The sequence below is a fragment of the Miniopterus natalensis genome, chromosome 1, assembly GCF_054644295.1.
Source record: "Miniopterus natalensis isolate mMinNat1 chromosome 1, mMinNat1.hap1, whole genome shotgun sequence".
Lineage (NCBI taxonomy): Eukaryota > Metazoa > Chordata > Mammalia > Chiroptera > Miniopteridae > Miniopterus > Miniopterus natalensis.
Genome location: NC_142081.1, coordinates 81,869,490 through 81,891,770, shown reverse-complemented (window position 1 = coordinate 81,891,770; position 22,281 = coordinate 81,869,490). Strand labels below are relative to the sequence as shown.

At 42.1% G+C, this 22,281-nt stretch overlaps 1 protein-coding gene across 1 annotated transcript; it reads right to left on the bottom strand.

Moving 5' to 3' along the window:
- Positions 1-6,278: 6,278 nt before the first annotated feature.
- On the bottom strand, positions 6,279-20,486 carry PHYH (phytanoyl-CoA 2-hydroxylase). Its single transcript, XM_087823603.1, has 9 exons — positions 20,398-20,486; positions 18,313-18,371; positions 16,768-16,878; positions 15,965-16,133; positions 13,404-13,485; positions 11,464-11,645; positions 9,438-9,587; positions 7,418-7,552; positions 6,279-6,594 (listed from the first exon to the last, which is right to left on the bottom strand). Exons 1-9 carry the CDS (start codon positions 20,470-20,472, stop codon positions 6,541-6,543), a joined length of 1,017 nt encoding a protein of 338 aa, XP_087679729.1. The 5' UTR covers positions 20,473-20,486; the 3' UTR covers positions 6,279-6,540.
- Positions 20,487-22,281: the final 1,795 nt, after the last annotated feature.

Here is a 22,281-nt window from a genome sequence, read left to right as displayed (position 1 = left end):
GGCTTCCAGTTATTTGACTTAATCAACTTTGTTTTTTAATTAAATCTCCAGAATTGACTTTTTCTGTTACTTGCCATCAAAAGCATCCCGAACATTGAATAAATTCCAAATTATTTTGCATGGCATAGAAAGATTTTCATTATCTGTCCCCGCTTACCCCTCCGACCCCATGACCCTCTGCCTTCCCCTCCGAGTCCTAGCTAGCACATCACACCCTCGTCTGCCGTCTGCCAAGCGTAGCCTCCCTTCTTCCACATTCTCTCTCTGGTGAGCAAACTCGTCCTCCTTGCTCACCTGGCAACGTCCTTCTAATTCTTCAAGATTATTCTCAGCACTTCATTCTCTTCCATGCCTGTTTCCTGCCCTCTCCTGGTAGGAGAGACCTCTTTCTGTGTCCCCACTTCCCCTTCTCTCCCCTGCCCCCACTTTCCCTGTGCTCTACTTCAATTTTAGGCCCTTCCTCGCCCGTGCATTTAGATTTTCATATGATTTCCCTCCCTCCCCAACCCCTCTCTCGAGTAGGCACTGAGCTCCTTGAGAGCAAAGGCCAGCTCTTACTCAGTTCTGTTGCTCCCAAGGGTCATGATGGGGCCTGGCCATGGTCACTCGGTAAATACCGTGGAAGGGGATTTTTGTGGAGGACTTGGATGAAAGCCCAGAGGAGCCGAACAGTGGCCGGTGAGTGCGAGGGAAGGAAAACTGGAACAAATGGTGAAGGTGGGCTTGTGTGAAGTCTCTGTGTGGGGATGTATGCAAGGGAGTTTGTGTGGCTGGGGGAGCCTGTGAGACTAGAGTGAAATTCTGAGGGCTGGGTCAGAAGTGTGAAAGGAACACATAAAAAATTTTCAGATTACGCAAAATTTTGGTCAGCCTAAGATTTCTTTGCCATCTATTAAGTCCTAGTTTTCAACCCTCTAATTATTTTCATTCCCACTCACCCTGCCCAAGTTTTTCGACATCCCTTTAAAATAACCTGAATTTAATGAGATATATGTCTTAATCTTGAGCAGGTCACCACCTATTTATTATAGATCTAAAACCCTGGTGTTATTTTATTTTTCATTATGAGGAGTGAATGGGAACAATCTGAGGGCCTCCAGGTCATCGGATGATGGAAGATATATGGGTGTTTTGCTTTTGCTGATTTTTGTTCTGGAGGAAGATGCCTGATTCCTTCAGAGCAACAAGGGACCAACACAAAATTACAGGCCCATAGGTCATCCTAACTGAAGCTGGGCTGAGGCACCTGTCTTCCTTGCAAGGTTCTAGCAACATCCTAGACATAGTTGTTACTGGTCTGGGAGTGGTTTTCTTTGTTTTTATTGGTAACATGGACCTCATTTTTAAAGATATTCTTTACCAAGTGAAGTCTCAACAAACTATAAAAGCAGAAAAGAAATATACCCTAAACTCTTATTTAATCTTTAAGGCCACCCCATGAAGCCCCATCTTATAAATAAAGAAAATGAAGTCTAGAGATGTTAAGTGACTTGCACAACGAGCCAATAATAAAGCTGGGGTTTCACCTCAGGCCTGTCTGAGGGGGATTCTTAGGGGAGCACCTGGGGAGAGCTGTGTCCCGTTTTATTTTTGTTTCTTTGGCTCTGTCATTGGTCTTTGAAACACCCACAGGCCAGGAAAGGCAAGTTTAGGATCAAGAGGAGATTGATCCGGTGATGAGAAAGCTGTTTCCTCAGAGGCCAGCAGCATTTGCAGCGACCAGGTGCTCAGGGCCGAGTCACAAGCCCTGGAGTCAGTGCTGAACTGTGTGCAGGAAGGACTGGCCCGGCTCTCTGCTGGGGACTGGCTTGAATCAATGCAGAGGCCCAGCCAAAGGTGGGCCGGGCTCCCTCTGGGGGCCCCTTTCTACATCTTTCCCAGTGGGGGGCAGCCTTTTCCATCAAATTGCCAGAGTTGAGTGTATACTTCTTCCTAGCATCTTATGAAATATGGATGCGTTTTCTTTCTCAAAGATTAATTTTTTTGTTTCATTTCTTTTAATTTTGATAAAATATACATAACATGAAAGTTACCATCTTAAGCATTTTTCAGTGTACAGTTCAGTGGCATTAAGTAGATTCACACGGCTGTGCAACCATCACCACAGCTCTTTCCACCCTCCCCAGCTGAAACTTTGCCCCAATTAAACACTAACTCCCCACGCGCCCTCCACCCAGCCCCTGGCAGCCACCATTCTGCTTTCTGACCTATAAATCTGACTACTCTGGGTACCTCAAATAGGTGGAATCATACAATATCTGCCCTTTTCTGACTGGAGTGTTAGGCTAATGCCCTCACAGTTCATCCTCACTGCAGCATGAGTTGGCATTTTCTTCCTTTTGAAGGCTGAATAATATTCCATTGTGTGTATAGACCACATTTGGTTTATCCACTCATCCCTTGATGAACTCAGGTTGCTTTCACCTTTCAGCTACTGTAAGCAATGCTGCTTTGAACATACTGTGCAGATATCTCTTCGAGGCTCTGTTTTCAATTATTTTAAGTAACTACCCAGAAGTGGAATTGCTGATTGGATAAGTGGGGTTTTTTTTTGTTTATTTGTTTCATTTCCCTTCAATCCTCACCTGAGGATATGCTCATTGATTTGAGAGAAGAGAGAGAGAAAAGAGAAAGAGAAATATCGATGTGAAAGAGAAACAGTGATTGGCTGCTTCCGGTACTCTCCCAGACCAGGTACCCAACCTGCAGTTGTAATAGAGATGTGTCACCTAATGTACAGACTTTCCTTTACTTTCTCTGATCAGCTCTTCCCTGCCCTTGCCTCATCTAACTAACACACCTTTTGTCCCCTGACCTTCATCACCCACACCTGACGCATACACTGGATTTGGGACTACTTGCTACTGCTAGCATTATTTAAGAGAGAAGCTTACAATGTTAAAAAATCATCAGATCAGGGCAGGGCACCTGACCTAGAATGAGCCAGTGAGCCCCTTCCCTAGGAATCTGAATAGAAACTGAGAAGTTTCCACAGTCTGGCTGCTATGAATTCAGAACTGTTGACAGAAGCCAATTTCCACCATCATTTGGAAGCCAGGAGAAGCTGATCTGTGGGGAGGGAGAACGAAGCAGCTGCACAGAGAGGAGCAGAAATTGGAGCTGGAGAGGGGGAGTCCTGGATTTCCTGAAGCCCGAGTTCACCTCTCGTAGATGTCATGGACTGGCCCAGTCTCCTCATGGTAAAGATCCCATTATGCTCAAGCTGGTTCCTACACCCAAGGTTCTAGCCAGTGCACAGGTGCACTCAACTCAAACAGGCATGCCCAACTTAAACAGACTTTTCACTTAATGACTTGTTTCTGTAGCAATACCTACTATTTTCATTAGGACCGAAAAACAAAAACAAAAAAACTTCCAAAACTCTTTGCTTAGCTAGGGTAATTTGCATGAACTTTTCAAAATTAATTTTTAAACACAGTAATACATATATGAATACATTCTTTATAGAAATGAAAAGATCATAGATATTTTAAGGTAAAGTTTTGTTGGGGGGTTTTTATTCTACTTTCCTGATTAGCAATTGCCGATACGAGTTTCAGCCCAGAGGTTTGTTTGAGCTCAGGACTCAGCCTGGGGCTGAGCTCCTTGCAGTCAGAGTTCCCTAGTCATCTTTATGTGCTTCACACCCAGCATATGCCTGCCACATGAAATGCCCTCGAAGTGTTAATAAGCAAATGGATGAAATCAATCAATCAATCAATCAATCAATCAATCAATCAATCAATCAGGGGGTTGGACTACATGATCCATAGGATCCTCTCCAGTTCTTATGTTTTGTGTATCTTATGATTCTAAAACCTGTCCATTTGCTGACAATTGTTTATTGGCAGATTCTGGACACAGTTTCTGTACATACAATAATAACACTGGCTTCCATAAGCACAACCAATGTCTCTATTAGAGATTACTTACTGTCTGCCGCTGTTACATGTCAAGATATATAAGTTGAATCAGAGTAGAGCTAAAACTTTGGAAAATGTAAAGGTTTTAAACATTATACAAAAAAGTCATTAGCTATATAAAATATAAATGATGTTATATGTGACCTTTTAATACATTATTCCAATGACAAAGTGGCGAGGAGCCCTATTGCTAGGGTTCAAATCCTGGCTTCACCACTTGCTAGCTGTGTGATCTTAGGCAAGTTACTGAACCATTCTGTGCCTGAGTTGTCTCATATATAAAATTGGGATAATGATTGTATTTACCCTGTAAAGTTGTTATGAGATTAAAAGCATCCCAGTAAAAGTTAAGTGCTTGCAATACTGCTTGGCACATAGTAAGGCATGATACAAGTGTTAGCAACCTGATCTTGCCTTTGGGCAATCCCAGCCGGTCTAGGGGGAGGTGATGACATCCCTGAGCACAGAACTGGAAGGGCCCATATTATACACCTTAAAAATATACAATTTCTATATGTCCATTATGCCTCACTAAAACAGGGGGAAAAATTAAATACCAGGGACTTTTCAATCAGCACTTGCTGATAAAAAGACATGAATTTTTCAAATTATACACACACACATAGAATTTTAGGGGCTGAGGCCCAGGCATTGGTATTTTTGAAGCACCAGGGAGATAGGAATGTGTAGTCAGGTCTGAGAATCAACCTCTAGACCTTCTAGAATAAAGCTAAGTCACCTCCATCCATCTCTAGAGGAAGAACATTCAGGTCCCTCATCTGATGGCAATAGCAGAGTCCAGAAGTTTGGTCTCTTCTGCTGTATGCCAGGGATCTTGCAGGCAGCTGTATGACCTGCCTCGGTTGCATTTGGGAGGTTGACCTTGGAACAGTGGCCTGGTAAGATTAGGGTTTGCACTTGGACAATGGCCTGGTGAGATTAGGGTTTGGGCTGGAACTTGGCCTCGGTGACTTGCATTCAAGTCAGCACCTGGGTCAAGTCTTTAGTTCCTAAACTGGCTGCAGCTGCTAAGCTGTCATCATTCCTAGAGCAGTGACTCCTTGGGCTTGGGCCTCTCACCCTCAAGTGTCATCTCAGGAGAGGGGCTTCGAGCCACCCTGACTCAGATGCTGTTCAGATTCCTGACAGGTCAGCTTCCAAGCAGTGGAGGTTAAGGCTGTGGTGCACCAACAACCACGGGCACCAAGGTGGCACACTCACAGCTGGAGCAGCTCAGGAAATGGGCAGTGGTTCAGTCTCTTGGGTCAGAAGACAGGAGGCTGCAGAGGAAGCAAGTGGCTCTTGCTCAGAAGCTCAGGCTCCTGGTTTGGGGTCCAGGCGGCCGTGACGGTACCGCGCCCCCCAGAGGTGGAGTCTGGATGGTGAGGACCAGGTGCTGTGTACTGGTTGCTGCCCCAGGTAGTAGAGTAATGGTCTTTCTCTTCATTTCATTTCTTTGGGGAGAGATGAGCCCCAGGAGACTCTCAGTCTATGGTCTCAAGCCCAAGGTCTGACGAATCTCAGCAATCTTTAAAGATCAGCTCTCTTTGGTTCCAAGGACAAAATGCCCAGGAATGCTGAACAGTGTGGCATTCCTTACGTATGTACATTTTCTTTTCATTTATTCCATAAGCCAGTTTCCTTATACCCTGTCAGTGATAATCTTGTTCTCCCAGTTTTCAGCTAGAACTGAGCTTAAACTGGATGTCCTTACAAGAGAAATCAACAAAAAACAGTGAAACTAGATGTAAGAAAACTTGTGCTTGGCAGAATGACAAGAAAGGAATTCTCTTTCTTACTAAACTGGAAAAAAAAAACAAAACAGGTACTGCATCTCCTTGCTGCCCTCAGCTGGTATAGAAAGAGACCATGCTCTGTTACAGTAAATTCCTCCAGTTTCTACTCTTTCAAAATCCAAACCAGAAGTATCTAAAAATTTCCCTGTACCTTGAAAGAAGTTAGATTTCATTCATAAACACTGAAGGTTTTCAGCTGCCCTACCCATTAGAAATAGCAGATGTTACCCTTGTCTTCCTTCATCAGAAAGACTTGGTTGGTTCAGTCCATTCTCCCAGCGAGAGTGGTTGGGCTGAAGTCATGGGAGGAATCCTGGGTCAGAGCATGAGCATCCACCATGTTCTTACTCTGTGACACCTTCCTATGCCCTCCAGTAACTGTGCCTGTGCTACACATTGCTCTGTATTTGAAAAGAAGTCTCTTGTGACATGAAATAAGTAGGTGGTGTGTTTTCCAGGAGAGGGATGCAAAACTCGACACACCCTGGGTTTCAAAGCATTCATTTCTGCTTGGGTAAAGAGCTAATTGAATGAAAAACATGGATTTAACACACTTAAATGATACAGAAATCACCTTTATTTGGTTGCAGCCCTAACTTCATTTTCCTTAATACAATACTGTTTCACTTTTACTGCTTTTACATTCATGAAAGCAACACCGCTGAACTGCAAAACTATCCACATGCGATAGTACCTGATACATGCATTTTGATTTGTTAACAAGTGATAGAAAAGATTATGTCATCTCATTAAGAAAATATTTCCTTAGACACCTTGTTTAATTTTGATTTTCTTTAAAAGAGTTATAGCAAAGGGCTGTTTCAAAGGCTGACTCTTTGTCCTTTCACAAGCCGTCCTCGAAAACTCCAAATATCCTGGAAATAATGCCAAACAAAATGAGTTTATGAAACAGTTTGATTTGTCTCTTAACCATAAAAGAAAGCTTGAACTATACACACACATATATATATGATCAGTTTCTTGGTTCAGAGGCTAAACTATACAGAGTCTACAAAGCAAATATGTTTATTTGCCTTGACTGATAATTTTTCTATTGATCCTCATCAGTACTGAATGTCCACTAATTAAAAACAAATAATTTACAAGTGATGTGTATGAATTAGGAAAGCATATGATATATTGTCTCACATCTCTTATTGATAAGCATTAATGATCTTTAATCTCTGCTATATGCAAACTGTGCCTCTCATTAAACTGCAAGTGCAAAGTGACCCAAACAAACACTTGCCTTCGAATTGCCTCCTGGGAGTCTTATTGGACCTCCACACATATAATGTTCAAATTTATTCTGTGCAAATAAAGGAGGGCTGTGATTGCTAGTCCAAACCTTCAACTTCTCTTGTGTCATTCCAAAGGTAGTCTTTTGTCCTTCATTTCCTTCCTCTAAATCTGTTTTCTATTTTCTTTCCTACCTGTCTGTCCTGGAACAAGGTAGCTCGCATACCCCAGGACAACCCAAAGATGTAAGGAAGCCAGCACATTCTCAGCTCCCCCACACTGAGGAAGCAAGTTCAAACCGACTCCCACGGTTATTCTAGTGGGTCTCAGCCACGTTTCTGCAGCGAGCTCTCAACCCAAGCACTTTACACCCTCAAATTAGATCAGCTATGAGAATTAGTAAGCGTCTGAAGAAAAGAAAAATGTCAAGATCTTTACCTTGTCATTTCAAACACATACCTTCAGGTTTAGACCTTCTTTCACTCCATACAATTTTTCTGCTACCGACAAAATTTCCTTCTCAATGTTTTCTTGACTGGTACCCTTCACGTCGATATATTGGCAGCTGGCACTGGCAAAATGGCAGGAAATTGCCTGGGCAAGTGAAACAATTAATATTAGGGGGAAAATCCCATCAACACCAGCAACCAAGCAAGGTTTCTTTTGGAAAGTTAGTTATTTCACTCAGCATTCAGTTTCTAGATTGAAAGCTGTTCTACCATTGTGTCTTAAATCAGTCTCTTTGTTGCTCAGTAGGTTTTTCCCTCCCAGCTAAAGGCTACTTGAGAAATTATAAGAGGTTTTTAAATAGCTGTAATATTTATTTTCAAAAGGCATTTATGGGGCAGGGAACATAATTCCATTAAGTCAGAGGTCTTTAACTTTTTAACATTTGATTTTTCTAAAGGAGTGGATATCCCCAAGTGCTAAAAGGGAACGTATTCCAGGGTTTTTCATCATCTTCTTAGTCGCAGAAGTTACTCAATCAAGTTTGCGATGGGTTGTTATTTCAATGGCCACAGATTATGAAGGAAAAAAAAAAACTTGCAAAGGAAAATAATACACACACACCCTTCTTGAATCAAAAGGACACTTATAGTCTGACAGTATTCATACAAGATATGTATCTTGTTTCCTTATGAAGGCAAGACAGGAGTTGCTTGGCTCTTCCCATTCTTGAAAAGTTATTAACAGATGTGCTGCAAGGCAGTACTTAAAACTCACCTTCTGGTCACATGTTACTTATCTTAAGGTGACCACACTTGTCAGAGGACTTACTACTTTGCCCAAAACATCACATTTCCAGGCATTGGAGTCACAAACTCCATGTCCCATGGGAGCCCCAGTACCATGCCAAGCCACGTGGAGCCTGGGGCAAAATGTGCATCCTTTATACATGTTTTTATGTAGTTGTTTTTAAAGGTTAGTGTTTTTCCAAACATTAAAGTAGTTGAAAAAATATTGAGAAATTTCAAACTCAGTATATTAAACGTATTCTTTATACTGTGGTGCCAATACCCCTCTGCACAGCGCTGAAGGTTGTGCCGACGAAGAACCTGATCTTGTCTTTATTTAAAATTTTGACACTGGGCTCATCATAGATTTTTTTGCGGTAATTTTGATTTTTTAAAATATTATTGTAAAGAATATTATTTAATTGTTTTTTTTAGTCACCACCCCTTTCAATTTTGCCTGTGAAAGGAGAGTGCCTTCTCACCTCATCCTTCCCCGGGCCCTGCTGAGCCTGGTGGAAATCTGAATGAATGAAAGATGAAATCTAGCAACTAACCTTTGCCTCAGGGAGACAGCTGGGGTTGGTGTAACAAACGAACAGCCTCACTAGGCCCCAAAGAAGCCCCCAATATTTAGTATTGACAGCCATGTCATCATGGGGACAATGTGAGTCTACAGTACTGCCAGATGTGCTGAATTTTAGAGAAATGAGAGATCTGGGGATTTATGAAAAATTTGTCAATTTTTAATGTAAGCAATGAAATCATTAAGTTTAAAATACTCAGACTGAGGAGTGAAAACAATGGCTGCCTGCTAAATCTGATTTCTAGACAGCCAATTCAGAACATTTCTTTCTGATCAATAATATTTTTCTCAATAGCGACGATACTATAAACTTTCCTCATATGGCTACTATGAGCTATATACATTCAAATTTTATTATTTTATATGTCAGCAATGGTTTCTGCCTCTGAGGCACAGCTGTCAGCTCCCAACTAAGTTCTTGCTCTGAAGCAAATCACGAATGACCATGATTCGATAGCATCAGGGTTGGGATCCTGAGGTCACCTGGCTTCTTACTGATACGAGTAAAAACAGCATGAGGTAGGCAAATATATTTCCTGGTAATTAAATTGGACTAAAGGCTAGTTTAATTCAAAGTCACAAATCTTTTAAATTTCAATAGAACTTGGCCTTTTTGTGTCTAACATTTAACTCTGGACAGTGCAGTGATGCTAATGCAAACCTTCCGGAATCCTGCAGTTCTGTTCTGACCAGATCCATGGATGAGCAAAGGGTGAAAGAAAACGGTGTCTCCCTTCTCCATCACTAGATGCACCCGGGAGTTATTTTCATCATAGTCCTGGATCCCGTGGAACATTATGTTTACTCCCCCCTAGAACACATAAGAGAAGCCAAGTCTGTATTTGAGGAAGCCAGTAATTACAAATATTATTGATCATCAGGAAAAGCAAAGGTCCTCTAAGTTCTTCTAAAAAAAGGAGATAAATAAATCAGATTCTTTTAAAAAACTATAAATATACAAAAGCTTCTCAGATGTCTGGTTTTAAAAAGTCACCTGTTGATATTAAAATCACACTTTTTTTTTTGACCAAACGAAAACTTTGTAATTTCCACCTACCCTTCTTTACTGAATAATAAATGAAGATCTAGATCAGCTTTGAATTTTTTGCTTAAAGCAGAACTCCTTTCTAGCTCGAATCTTGATCATTCTTTCCTAGCATGATAGTCTCCTCTACAATTTTGCATACTTCACTCTTCTATTACTCAGGAGTATCTCTGGGAAGCTACTCTCCCAAACTAGGGGACAAAAAATACTCAATTTTTCTGAGCTCAGAAACCACTCATGTCACATCCAGAGTAAAGAAGGAAGAACTGCAAATTAAAACATTGCATTTGTTTATAACTATTTCCAAAGTTAGTTATTGCTTTAGGTAATGGTTACGTCTTTATTTAAAACTACAGTGAGAAGTGATTTAAAGTTGACAAGCCTTTATGAGGGGATGGGGATCGGGGTTGCTGTTCTAGGGCAGAGGCAGTGCAGTAACCCCTTCCCCTTCCAAGACTGTCCCAAACCCCTTTTGAGGAATAACTGCTTCCCTGCTGGACTGTGTTAGGACTTCGATCCAGCGCACTTCCTTCCTGGCCAGGGTGGGTATGTGACACAAACTAAGCCAATCTGACCTCCCACTGCTGCCACTCGGTTTCAAATCAGAACAGAGGATGGAAGAGACCAGACACAGTCAGGGTTCAACTGCCCCAACCCCACTCTTCCCACCGAGCAACAACGCGACTTCCTGCCCACCCATCAGGCCTTACCAGCCTTCCAGAGGCTCAGCGTGACCCTGTGGCTCTCCAAAACACTCCCTTTTGCTTGCACCAAACCTTCCCTAAACCTCACCTAAACAGGCAAACCTCATAATTTCAGATTTTATATCAGATTCTAGACTCAGTTTTTTTTTTTACTTAGAGCTAATCATCAGCACAAGAATTCTCACTGAGACAGAAGTCCTTAAAGCCATATCCTCTTTCCTTCCTACAGAATCACATTCATTCTTCCTGCCTCAACAGTTGCTCTTCTCTTTCTGACCATCATCATGTGGTTTCAAGATGTTATTGCCTTATACCTAAAACACTAAAGCCTCCTCTCTGGTTTCTCTGCCTCCGGACCCCTACATCTCCAAGACATCCTGTGCACACCCCAAGATTATCATTCTTGAGGAACCAATCTGATCTCATCACTCATGAGCTCAAATGTATTTAACAGTCCTCCTGTATCAACAGTTGAATCCATAAACAGTAGAACCGCAGGGCAGCCATACAGAGGAATACTGCTCCGTCCTACCCAGAGCCTCCACTGGCCTCTCCAGCTGGAAGGAGATGATCCCTCCCTCTTTTTCACTCCGAGAGCCATCAATCACTGTGTTAAGACTTACTTGCCACTTGGCACAGGCATCTGGTCTTGCAATGTTTATGTCTCACCTTTGCAATTATGCTCTATAATCTGGGATCCTAAAACACCTACCAAAGTTCCCCATGTTGATTGGCTTTCAAACCCTTGTATAAAGTGTAAAAATGAGTATTTTATCTAACATCCTTGAATTTTCCCTGATCCTGTAATTCCAAATCCTAGACCAATGTTTTGCTACGAAAGGAAATGCCATCTCGTTGGTAAAGCTCTTTATGTATACCGATGGGAAATCAAAACAAGGAAAGATTGTGATCAAGACTCAGCTGCTAGGCAGACCTACCTCCCACTGAGGGTAATCATGAGGCTTCAGGGTGCCTTTGTGTGTGCCTGGGAGCACCACCAGGCAGCCATTGTTCCGGTCAATGTGCTCCATGGCTGTCCAAGCACAAACAATGCTATCGCTGGGCCTGAAGGGGAAGTAGTGCAGATCCTGGTGCAGAGGATGGCGGGATGTCTTCTTGCCTGAAATGGAACTTGCTGTTAGAAGATGCTTGAGTCTCAAAATTCTTCTCTTTTGCCTGAAAAACCAGGATAATGACCCACCCCTGCAAAAACCAAACAAATGAAGCAATATTCTAGAAAATCTGCCTCAAGAGATAAGCATCAAAGTGGAATATCGAATCACTACAGGGACTCTAGATCCTATACTTCCTTCTGAGTTTCTGGTAGCCGAGTACTTACACACACTATTTTCTAGCAAGTCATACATATGTCATCATCTCTATTGTGCTTTCTTCCTTTCTAACTCTGGTTTCGGCACAGAGCCTAGTATTCAAAAAAAGGGTTTTTTTTAATAAATATATCTTTATTGATTTCAGAGAGAGGAAAGGAGAGGGAGAGAGAGATAGAAACATCAATGATGAGAGAGTCACTGATCCCGCAACCCAGGCATGTAACCTAACCGGGAATCGAACCCTGATCACCTGGATCCTAGGCTGATGCTCAACCACTGAGCCACGCCCGGCCGGGCAAAAAAAAAGTTTGATTAATTACCCTGAAGAGAGTGGTCAACTTTGAGGTCCTCTGATAGTCTGCAAAAATAATTTAGCTACTAAATAAAAAGGCCTCTAAGAGGTTTTGCTACCAAACTAGAAGCATTTGGTGTGTAATCACTGTGTAGAATCAGAGATACCAGGACCACATTCACATTTCCCCTGGCTTTGCTCTCTGAATCTGATTGCCCAGGCCACCTGATCTCTCCAGGCTAGACAGGGAGAGAGAGACTTGGTGATGTTAAGCTACAGGCCTATCACATAAACCTTTCCTGGCCATTGGGAGGAAGAAAAAGTAGAAAACATTGAAGTGTCTCTAATGGCCAATTTATTACTGCTGGTAGAGCAGAATTTCTCAGCATGGCCCAATAGCCATCTGCATAAGAATACCTAGGGATGGTTAATAAAATACAGATTCCTGGGTTCTACCTTCCAAATCAGTTTCTCATGGAGTGAGGTTTCAGAAGCTATATTTTAGCAAGCACAAGACATTTTAAGAACTGTAGTATGTGATTTATAAAAAGTTTTAATTTTGTTCATAATAATAATGTCTTCAGATCAGGAAGGCAGAATCCACACTATCACGAGTGAGAATGGTTAATAAAGCTTAGAGATGCTGAATAACAGGAGCTTATGTTATATAAACAGTTGTTTATTAACCTGAATTTTTAAGAATCCTGTCATCTGAAAAATCCAGAAATAATAATCCTACAGTTAACATCTGAAATGTAAAAAACAAAATTCAACTGAGTAAATTTAAAGATCTAATTGGCTTTAGTGAATGATTTATGAATTGAGCAGCATCCAATGTAGCAGATAGAAAGCAGTTCTGAGGAGCTGTACCAAATGGAAGGCAGATGGTGGAGGGACAAGAACGATGCTAGAGAAGAGGACTGTTTCAGGCAGGGTCACCTTCATTTAGGGGAAGGCAGGGGGTCTATCAGGCAGATTACCTCACTAGTGCTGACCAGGAAATCCCAGACTGACTGGTTAAGATTTTATTCCTGGGGGGAACTGAAACTGCAATTAGGTTAGGTATTAAGTCTCAGTTTACTTACATGAAGAGCACAGGTGACTCCATTTTAGGCCTATTGTCTCTTTTTTAACAGTACACATTTTTATTTATGCAAAGTTTAGCACTTATACACATGGCTATAATTAGAACATCAACGTTATGTATTTTAATGAAACATTTTTTTCTTCTCCTTAACAAATAAGAGCCTTTTACCAGTATCAGGAGGCTTGTTTATCAGCATGGTATGCATGGCCATAATGTTGGGTCCAGTGAAACACTCCACATATTTCAGAATCTAAAGGAAAGAGGGGGAAAGTTCATGAGACATCAGATGCACAGGCAAGTGGCACAAAGTACAACTATCTTTATGAGAACCAAGATGACAACAGTTTAAAAAAGCCAGTTGGTATCTTACAACATTGCAAACAAAGCCTAAAAAAGTCAGCACTTGGAAATCACTGGAAATTTCTAACAGGCTTTTGGGAGCCTGTTGGAAACTTAACCACTTTTTCTACAAGAGAGAGGGGTGTCTATGAGAGATCGACTAGGAAAGACGAATATGCCCTTCCTTCGGTCAAAGCTGACCACGGCTGCCTGTGAGAAGCCCGCTTCCTCTTCCTTCATGGAGACTGTTCATAGGAAGGGACCATCGCAGGGCCCAGCCCACTTGCAGCTGCTGGGAGGAGCCCAGAGGAAAGGGGAACAGCAGCTCAGAAGGCCCTTCAAAGTCAGGGTGACCATTCACTTAGCTCTTTACTGAGGTCTGTGAACTGGGCAGAGTGACGGGAAACCGAGACACGACAGGGAACTCATAGAATTTATATTATAGTCTGGTGGGGAGAAAGATGCTAAACAAATAGTGACATGGGCGGTTGTGACTGAGACATATGCTCTGAGGAATAACCTGGGAGGAGAGCATGTGACAAGGAGGGCTGAACTAGTCACAGGTTCCGGCAGTGGCGGACGGGCGCTGCCTCCAGCACCTAACCCTCCTTGGGAGGGGGGAAAAGCAGAAAGAACTCCACTACCTGCCTGAACGCCTACTACCTGCAGGGGCTTTATCCATTAGCGCAATTAAGCCTTACAGTAATCCCTGAAAATTAATGTTCCCGTTAATGCATAATCCTTTAAAATGAATGTCTCACATGAGTAAGCCTGAGGCTAATAAGGTGCCCAAGTTGGCAAAGCCAGTTACATGAAAAAGTTGATATTCAAACTCCAATTCTGTCTGACTCCAAAAAATGGTTTCTCACTATTTGATCTCTTGTGTATAAGGAATATTGGTAATATGTGTGTGAAACACTTGAAATGATACAAAAATCCTAGGAGTCAGGCCCAATACTTGATTTTTATAAAGACTGTCATTTTTTCATTTGTTTTTCACTTAGGTCACTATTTTCTAAACCTCAGTCATTTAAGAGCCATCCTCAGCATTTCTGCCATACTTCACAGAATTTTCCAATATAGTTAGCTAATAATTTCTTTGAATCCCTTTACTTAGTCTTATCCTGATTAATAATATTCTTGAAATCATGGTTTAGATGTGCTGGTTATTTTTTCAATACACGTTAAACTAGATAGCTATTAAAATACTGCATACCTTCTAAGATTATTGCACGAAGCACCAGATGCATGGTTCGTACTTTAGAGATGTAGGGAACTTGAAAATCCTGACAATGCCTCACTTACCACAAGCTGTCTCCAAAGTTGAGCTTTTCATCCTTGACCCACCCACACAGCTTCCACGCCCATCACACAACATGAAGTTGAGGTGAATGGATGGTTCTGAAGGGCCACCTCCCTGACAGTCACCACCGCAGGGGGCTGGGCATCATAAACCTGTACAGCCTTTCTTCATGAATCAAATTCTCTAACAGCTCTTGGGTTATAACTTCTAATAAGTACTATATGTAATGTCTTCTTTGAAACCATTCTAAATGAATGGTTCATGAACTGTGCTACGTGTGTGCAACGGAATAATGCGCAGCAGTTTCAAAGTGTAAGTAGATCCAGAGATACTAAGGGAAAGATGTCTAAGACCTACCAGAAATGGAAAAAACAAGGTAACCAGTATGTTCCCATGTTACAAGGTGGGAGTATACAAATATGCTTGCACATACACAAAATAATTCTAGATGAATACATAAAAAAGCTGAGCAGTAAGGCTATGCGTGGGAGACTTTACATTTCATTGTATGCCCCTCTGCACTACTTGGATATTTTCATAAGTATGAATTGCTTTTAAAGAGTAGTGATTTTTTAAAACTAGTTTAAAATTAAAATCGAACTCACAACTCTGCTGCCCAGATTCATAAAACAAAAAGAAAAAAAGAAATGGACTTACAGCAATTTCACCCTTTGATATGCCTGTATCAAGTATAAGAAAGACTCTCTCCTTAACACAGAATTCCTGCCCTTTTCAACCAAAGATAATTAGCAAGTCTAGAGTGGGGTTTCTCGATCTGGGTACTACTGACATTTAGGGCTGAATAACCATTTGTTTTAGGGGGGCTATTCTGTGTATTATAGAATCCTAGACCCCATTAGCAATATCCCTGGCTTCTTTGCCTTAGAAGCCAATAGCACACCATCCCTCCTTGTCCATGTGTGACAACCAAGCATGTCTCCAGGCACTGCAAATGCCATCTCCCATTGAGAACCACTGCTCTAGGGCCACAGCAGAAAGGCGCTAGGTAAAGTAAAAAGAACAGATTTCAGAGGCAAGCGTGCAGATGGGCTATTAGCTTAGAGAGAAAAAATGCAAGGTCTTGAACCTCAGGGAGAGTGCAGTATCTGAAGAGTTCTTCATCTTCTTGGAAATCTTGGACCTTGGTAATCACTTTTTCATTTGGAGCACATTTGGATTGTGCAATGGTCACATCTCTCATTAACATTAATCCAGCTGGTTTTACCTCCTGTCTGCAGATTCTTTCAAACTCAGCCCTAGAAAATTTAAATTAGCAAATGATGTCATTACTGCTGTCTCCAAGTACTTGTCTGGCCCTCTTCTGGGAAAAATACACAGATGGGGGAGAGGGGAAGGGGAGTGTTCTCTCTGCACTAAGTTGGCCTCCAGCCCCAGGTTGAATAATTCTGATGGAAAGGAGAAAATGCCAACTCAGAAGTCCTTGCCTAATGGTGAGGCTGGAATTCACCACCAGGATTCAAATATTTCTTAGCTTAGACCATTTGGAGAAATATACTATGATTTGGTTACATCTGAAGAATAACAGCAAAGACTTCCACAGCACTTACCACATGCCTGGCCTGTTCGAAGTCTTGTCTCAATATTTTTATCTTATTTAGTCCTAATAACAACTCTAGGACATAAATATTGTTATTATCCCCATTTCACAGAGACATGGAAAGGTTCAGTAAATTGCCCCAGGACACACAATTGTTAAGTGTTGGGGCTAAGATAAGGGCAGCCAGTCTGGCTCCAGAGCCCACGTGCCTGACCACTTCCTAAGGAACCAAATCACTGAGCAACGTCTAAAAGTGCACAAGCTAATCTTACTATATTCCCATCACAGGCATAAAACACATATTTCTGTAAAATAACAAATAGTTACTATACCTAAAGCGTTCAATATCAGCATCAGATACCAAATTTTTAATGACAAGAAACCCATTTTCTTCATAAAATTTTCTCTGTTCTAGGCTTAGAACGTTATTATCCCGAGTATACCTAAAGGAGAAAATAAAGCTCAAATAAGTCCAATTTAAAAATCACAATCTAACAGTATGTATCAAGAACCCAAGAAATGGTGATACTCTTTTGCCCAGCATTTCTATTTCAAAGACTTTAAGGAAATAATCTGAAAAAATAAATAAAATTAAAGCTTTAAATCTAAAGCATTAACTACTGTCATGAAGAAATGGAAGAATCAACTAATTATATCATCGCCACTCAATGGGATGTGACTCAGGCATTAAAAATGAACAGTACAACCTGGATGGTGTGGCTCAACAGCTGAGCATCAACCTATGATCCAGGAGATCGTGGTTCGATTTCCGGTCAGGGCACATGCCTGGGTTGTGGGCTGGATCCCCAGCAGGGGGCATGCAGGAGGCAGCTGATCAATGACTCTCTCTCATCATTGATGTTTCTATCTCTCTCTCTCCCTCTTCCTTCCTCCCTCCCTCTGAAATCAATAAAGACATATTTTTTAAAAAATGAACAGCATATAATAGCAGGGACAATGCTTATTATAATAAAATATGATTATACTTATAAAGCTCAGGCACTATTTTTTTAAAAAAAGACTGCAGCCTGGCCAGGTGTGGCTCAGCGGCTGAGCGTCAACCTAGGATCCAGGCGGTCGGGGTTCGATTCCCGGGCAGGGCACATGCCCCGGTTGTGGGCTCGATCAATGACTCTCTCATCATTCATGTTTCTATCCCTCTCTCTCCCCCTTCCTTTCCTCTCTGCGAAATCAATAAAGATATATTAAAAAAAAAGACTGCAAAAATTACAAAAAATTTTTTAACAGTGATTTCCTTTATGTAATGAAATTAGATATGATTTTGAAAGGTTCCTTCTATTTCTCTGATTTTAAATTTTGTTTTGTAATGAATAGGTATGGTTTTGCAGATTGGAAACAAATTCAGTAGATTTTATATTTTTAATTGTCTAGTTCATGCATTCTCCGAAGAACCAAAGTAACAAAATTCAAATAAGTATACAGCAGACATACAAACTCCAATCACCCAGTCCATTCCTCTAGTTGGAATTGTGGCTTTGTAAGAATACTCGAAGGAGATCAAATGTCCTCCTCTTTAATGGTAATTTAAGATAAACCAAAAAATGCTAGCTGATATATCCTATGACCATATGACAGGTGAATTTAAATAAGATATACCATGCCTGAATTTTAAAAACCAGATTGTGCTCTTCCTGATATTTTTCCTCCTTTCTGAATTTTAAAATACAAATAGAAAATTAAAGTCAGTATCTTCAAAGTTTTCCATAATTGTTCTAATTAGAACAAGTCCTAGAAATGGAGGCTTTGCATAATGAATTCTTACCAGGCAACAGGATATATTGTTTTATATCCTAGTTACCACTAGAAAAGCCTATTTATACATTGTATGGTTAAAAATTAAAATTACATCTACTTACTGGAATTGTTGAGGATGGAAACTGGCAGAAGAAATCAGCCCTGAAGTGGGCTGAGCTATCTAGGATGTGAATTAAGGTGAATAAAAATTTAGGTGTCAACCTTTTCTAGAAACAAGTCTGCGCTGGATTAGCTCTCACAAGGGAAGACAGGTCCTAAATGGGTATCAACAAACTGGTTACACACATAACCTCTGACAGTTACATACTGCTGCACTTCATTTCATTTCCAGTCACCCGAGGAGAGGGCTGGAAGCCTCATGAGTTTTGTTATTGGTCCTGCCACTCAGAGCAGGAAAACTAGGCCTAGAGGGCTCAGTAACTGGTCCAAGGTCACTCAACAGAAAAAGGCTGAGCCAAGACTTCACCCACAACCTTTATTTCATAACTTCCATCTATTTTAGTCCACATTACTATTCCTTCCACTTAAACTGCTGAATAAAAATTTAAAGGTTCAATTCTAGAAGTAAGGAGAAACATGCTATTCAAAAGAGGTATTTAATTCCATTGAAGTCCAGTCCAAAATATTAGAAACAGTTTGGATGGTCATTTAAAAACCCTATAAAATAAGCAACGACTTGAAGAAAATTATGATCCACACAGTCAAATATAATTTTAAATATCTTAAAGAACTAGTCATTCTTTCTAATTTTCTTTTTTCTCCAGTAACCACAGATTGATTTAGCATCTATTGTTTCTTTCCTTAATTTTTTTCATATCTTTAGTTTAAAGAATTATTTTCAGAATGTCACCTCTCGTAAACATGTTCTTTTTTAAATGACATCTTATGTCATGGGAACAATGTTATAGTCCAAAGGAAAGGCAGGCCAAAGGTCAGTATTCCAGCGCAAAACAAAACAAAAAAACCAAGATGAAAACATGAAGCTCTGACCTTGACATTATTATAACAAGAACCAGCAGGATCAGAATATCAAATTTTAAAAGTACTAACAGACTGGATGAGGAACCTTAATTCTAGCAATGTCTAGTTTTAATATAGTGGTGGTTCTCTTAATTGAGCATAGGTCAGAAACAGCAAGTGGACCCATCTCCAGGTATTTTGATTTCCTAGGTCTGAGCTGAGCTTGAAAATCTACATTTCTAACAAGCTTCCACGTGGTGTTGACGGTCTGGGGACCGCATTTTGAAAATCACTGCTTTAATTAAATGACCTTGGTCCGGTTTTAATCTCTCCTAGCCTCAAATTTCTCACCTATAAAATGAGATTATGTAATCCCTGGGTTCCCTTCACCATTCTATGGACGAAATTTTAAATTTACAGTGGTTCTGATACATCGCTGCTTGGAACTCAGCTGGAGAGCAATTACTGAAAGTAAAAGAAACAGCTAGATAGTCATTTTATGAGATTTTAGGATCCTATGTACAGCCGGACAGGGGTTAATCAGGTCGTTTAAGGAGCAATCCCAGGCAGAATTTGTAGGGAGCTTCCAAAAGTGCGTCCTGAAAGAGAACACTTAATCTGAGCAGCAGCACAAGTCCAGGAAACAATTTGATTTACGTGTCATGTGCGGTAGTGACATCCTTCTGGACCCGACCCCGCACACACCCATTCCCTCCCGGGCTAACTTCTGACGCCGAAGCCGGAGGCGGACCCAGGGCGCCAGGCCCTTCTCCGGCAGAGTGCCCACTCGCAGGGGTCGCGACGCCGAGCTCTCCAGGGCGCGCGCGGGGCGAGCTCGCGAAGGGCGCGGGCGCGCGGTGTCCCCCGAGGCCCTGCCGCCGCCCCCGCCCCTCCGGCTGCTCCGCGCCCCGCTCCCCGGCGACTGCGCGGTGACGTTTCTAGGTCACGCGCGGCCCAGTTCAGGAAATGACCATGCCTCTGAGAGCAGGCAGCCTGGGTGACAAGTAGGGAAACCGAGGCCTGCGGGGGCCGGTACCGGAGTGACGCCACGTCGCCCACTGCAGCCAGCACTGGCGCCCGAGGATGCGCCGTCTTCCCCTGCCCTGCGCCGGGAGCATCGAAGGGCTGTGACCATCCCCGGGCCCCGGCGCGGAGGAAGGGGACGAACCGACCGCCCTGGAGACCACCACCCTTCCAGCCTGAGCCCCGCGCAGCCCAAAGGATACGACAGCCCCGGCCGAGCGGCAGCCGAGGTGGCCCAGCACGACGCGCAGACGAGCGGCGGCGCGCGTACAATCCATGGCCGCAGCGGGAGGCAGCTGGGCCGGCAGCTGGGCCCCGCCTCTACTTGACTTCTGCGGGCGGCCCCGCCTCCGGCCCTGGGCGGGGCGCGGCGACGCCCCTCGGCCCGGCGAGCGCGCGGGCCTGCGCGGGGCGGCGGCGGGGCGACCGCCTTCCGCGTGCGTAAGGGCTGCGCGGCCGGGTTAAGGTCACCCAACAAGAGCTGGAACCAGGGCGTGGCCCACACTCTTAACTGCACGGTTTCGGATAGTTTATTCCCCGTGGCCATTCCTTCCACTGAGCTTCTGAAAGATTAACAATGCAGATGTTCAGCTCTACACGTAACATGTGCTGTTAAAAGGCATTTAATTTCGGGGGAGTCCAGTCAGAAATATTCGAAACAGTTTGGCTGGTCCTTTTAAAAGAAGGGTGTGAAATAAATGACTCACTGAAATGTCTGATCCACACAGTCCAGGATAATTTTAAATTTCCTAAAGAATTAGAATTTTTAAAAATTTGTTTTTATTCATTTCAGAGAGAGGAAGGGAAAGGGAGAAATAGAAACATCAATTGAGAGACACTGATTAGCTGCCTCCGCACGCCCCCTGCCGGGAGCGAGCTGTGACCTCCTGGTTCATGGGACCAGGCGCAACCAACAGGACCATACAAGCCCGGCTAGAATTCCCCCCCCCCCCCCCCCCCCCCCCGATTCTGCACCGGTGACACCACCACTACCATCAAGACCATGAATGCTTTATCATTATTTTTTGTGTTTATGCTATGAACACAAAATCTCTCTCAGCAAATTTTTGGTATACAATGCGGCATTGTTAGCTGTATTATAGATCTCCAGAACTATTCATCTTGTGTAACTGAAACTTTGTACCCTTGGACCAACACCTCTCTATCTTCTCCTCCCCACAGCCCCTAGCAAACACCATTCCACTCTGCTTCATTGAGTTTGACTCTTAGATTCCATATGTAAGTGGGATCATGTAGTTTTTGTCCTTCTGTGACTAGCTTTTCTCACTTAGCATATACCCCTCAAGGTCCATCCATGTTGTGGCAATTGCAGGATTTCCCTCTTTATTATTATTATTATTATTATTATTATTAATTATTATTATTGATTTTAGAGAGAGAGAAAGGGAGGGGAAAGAGACAGAAAGAGAAACATCGATTTGTTGTTCCACTTATTTATGCATTCATTGGTTGATTCCTGTATGTGTCCTGACCAGGGATCGAATCTGGGGTATTAGGATGATGTTCTAACCACTTACATACCCTGCCAGGGCCCTCTCTCTTTATTAAAGCTGAATAACATTCCATTGTGTGCATATACCACATTTTCTTTACTCATTCATTTGTGGGTAGACATTTAGGTTATTTCCATATCTTGGCTATTATAATAATGCTGTAATGAGCATGAAAGTACAGATATCTCTTTGAGATCCTGATTTCAATTTCTTTGAATAAATACTCAGAAGTAGGATTACTGTGTCATATGGTAGTTCTATATTTAATTTTTTGAGGAACCTTCATACTGTTTTCCATAGTAGCTGTTAGAACTAGAAATTCTTTCTGTAAGATCTCTTTTCCTCCACTGTCTACAGATGATGGACCCAGTATCTCATTGTTTCTTTTTTCTCTCATTTTTTTCATTGTTTCTTTAAAGAGTTACTTCCAGAATGTTCCTCCTCATAAATGTAATCATTTCTTAAATGATGACTTTATACAATATGATGAAACTGCCATAGTCAAGGAGAGAAGCAGTCCAGGACATTGAATTTTTAGCTACTGCCTGTTTTCCAAGGCAGGAAGGAGAAAGG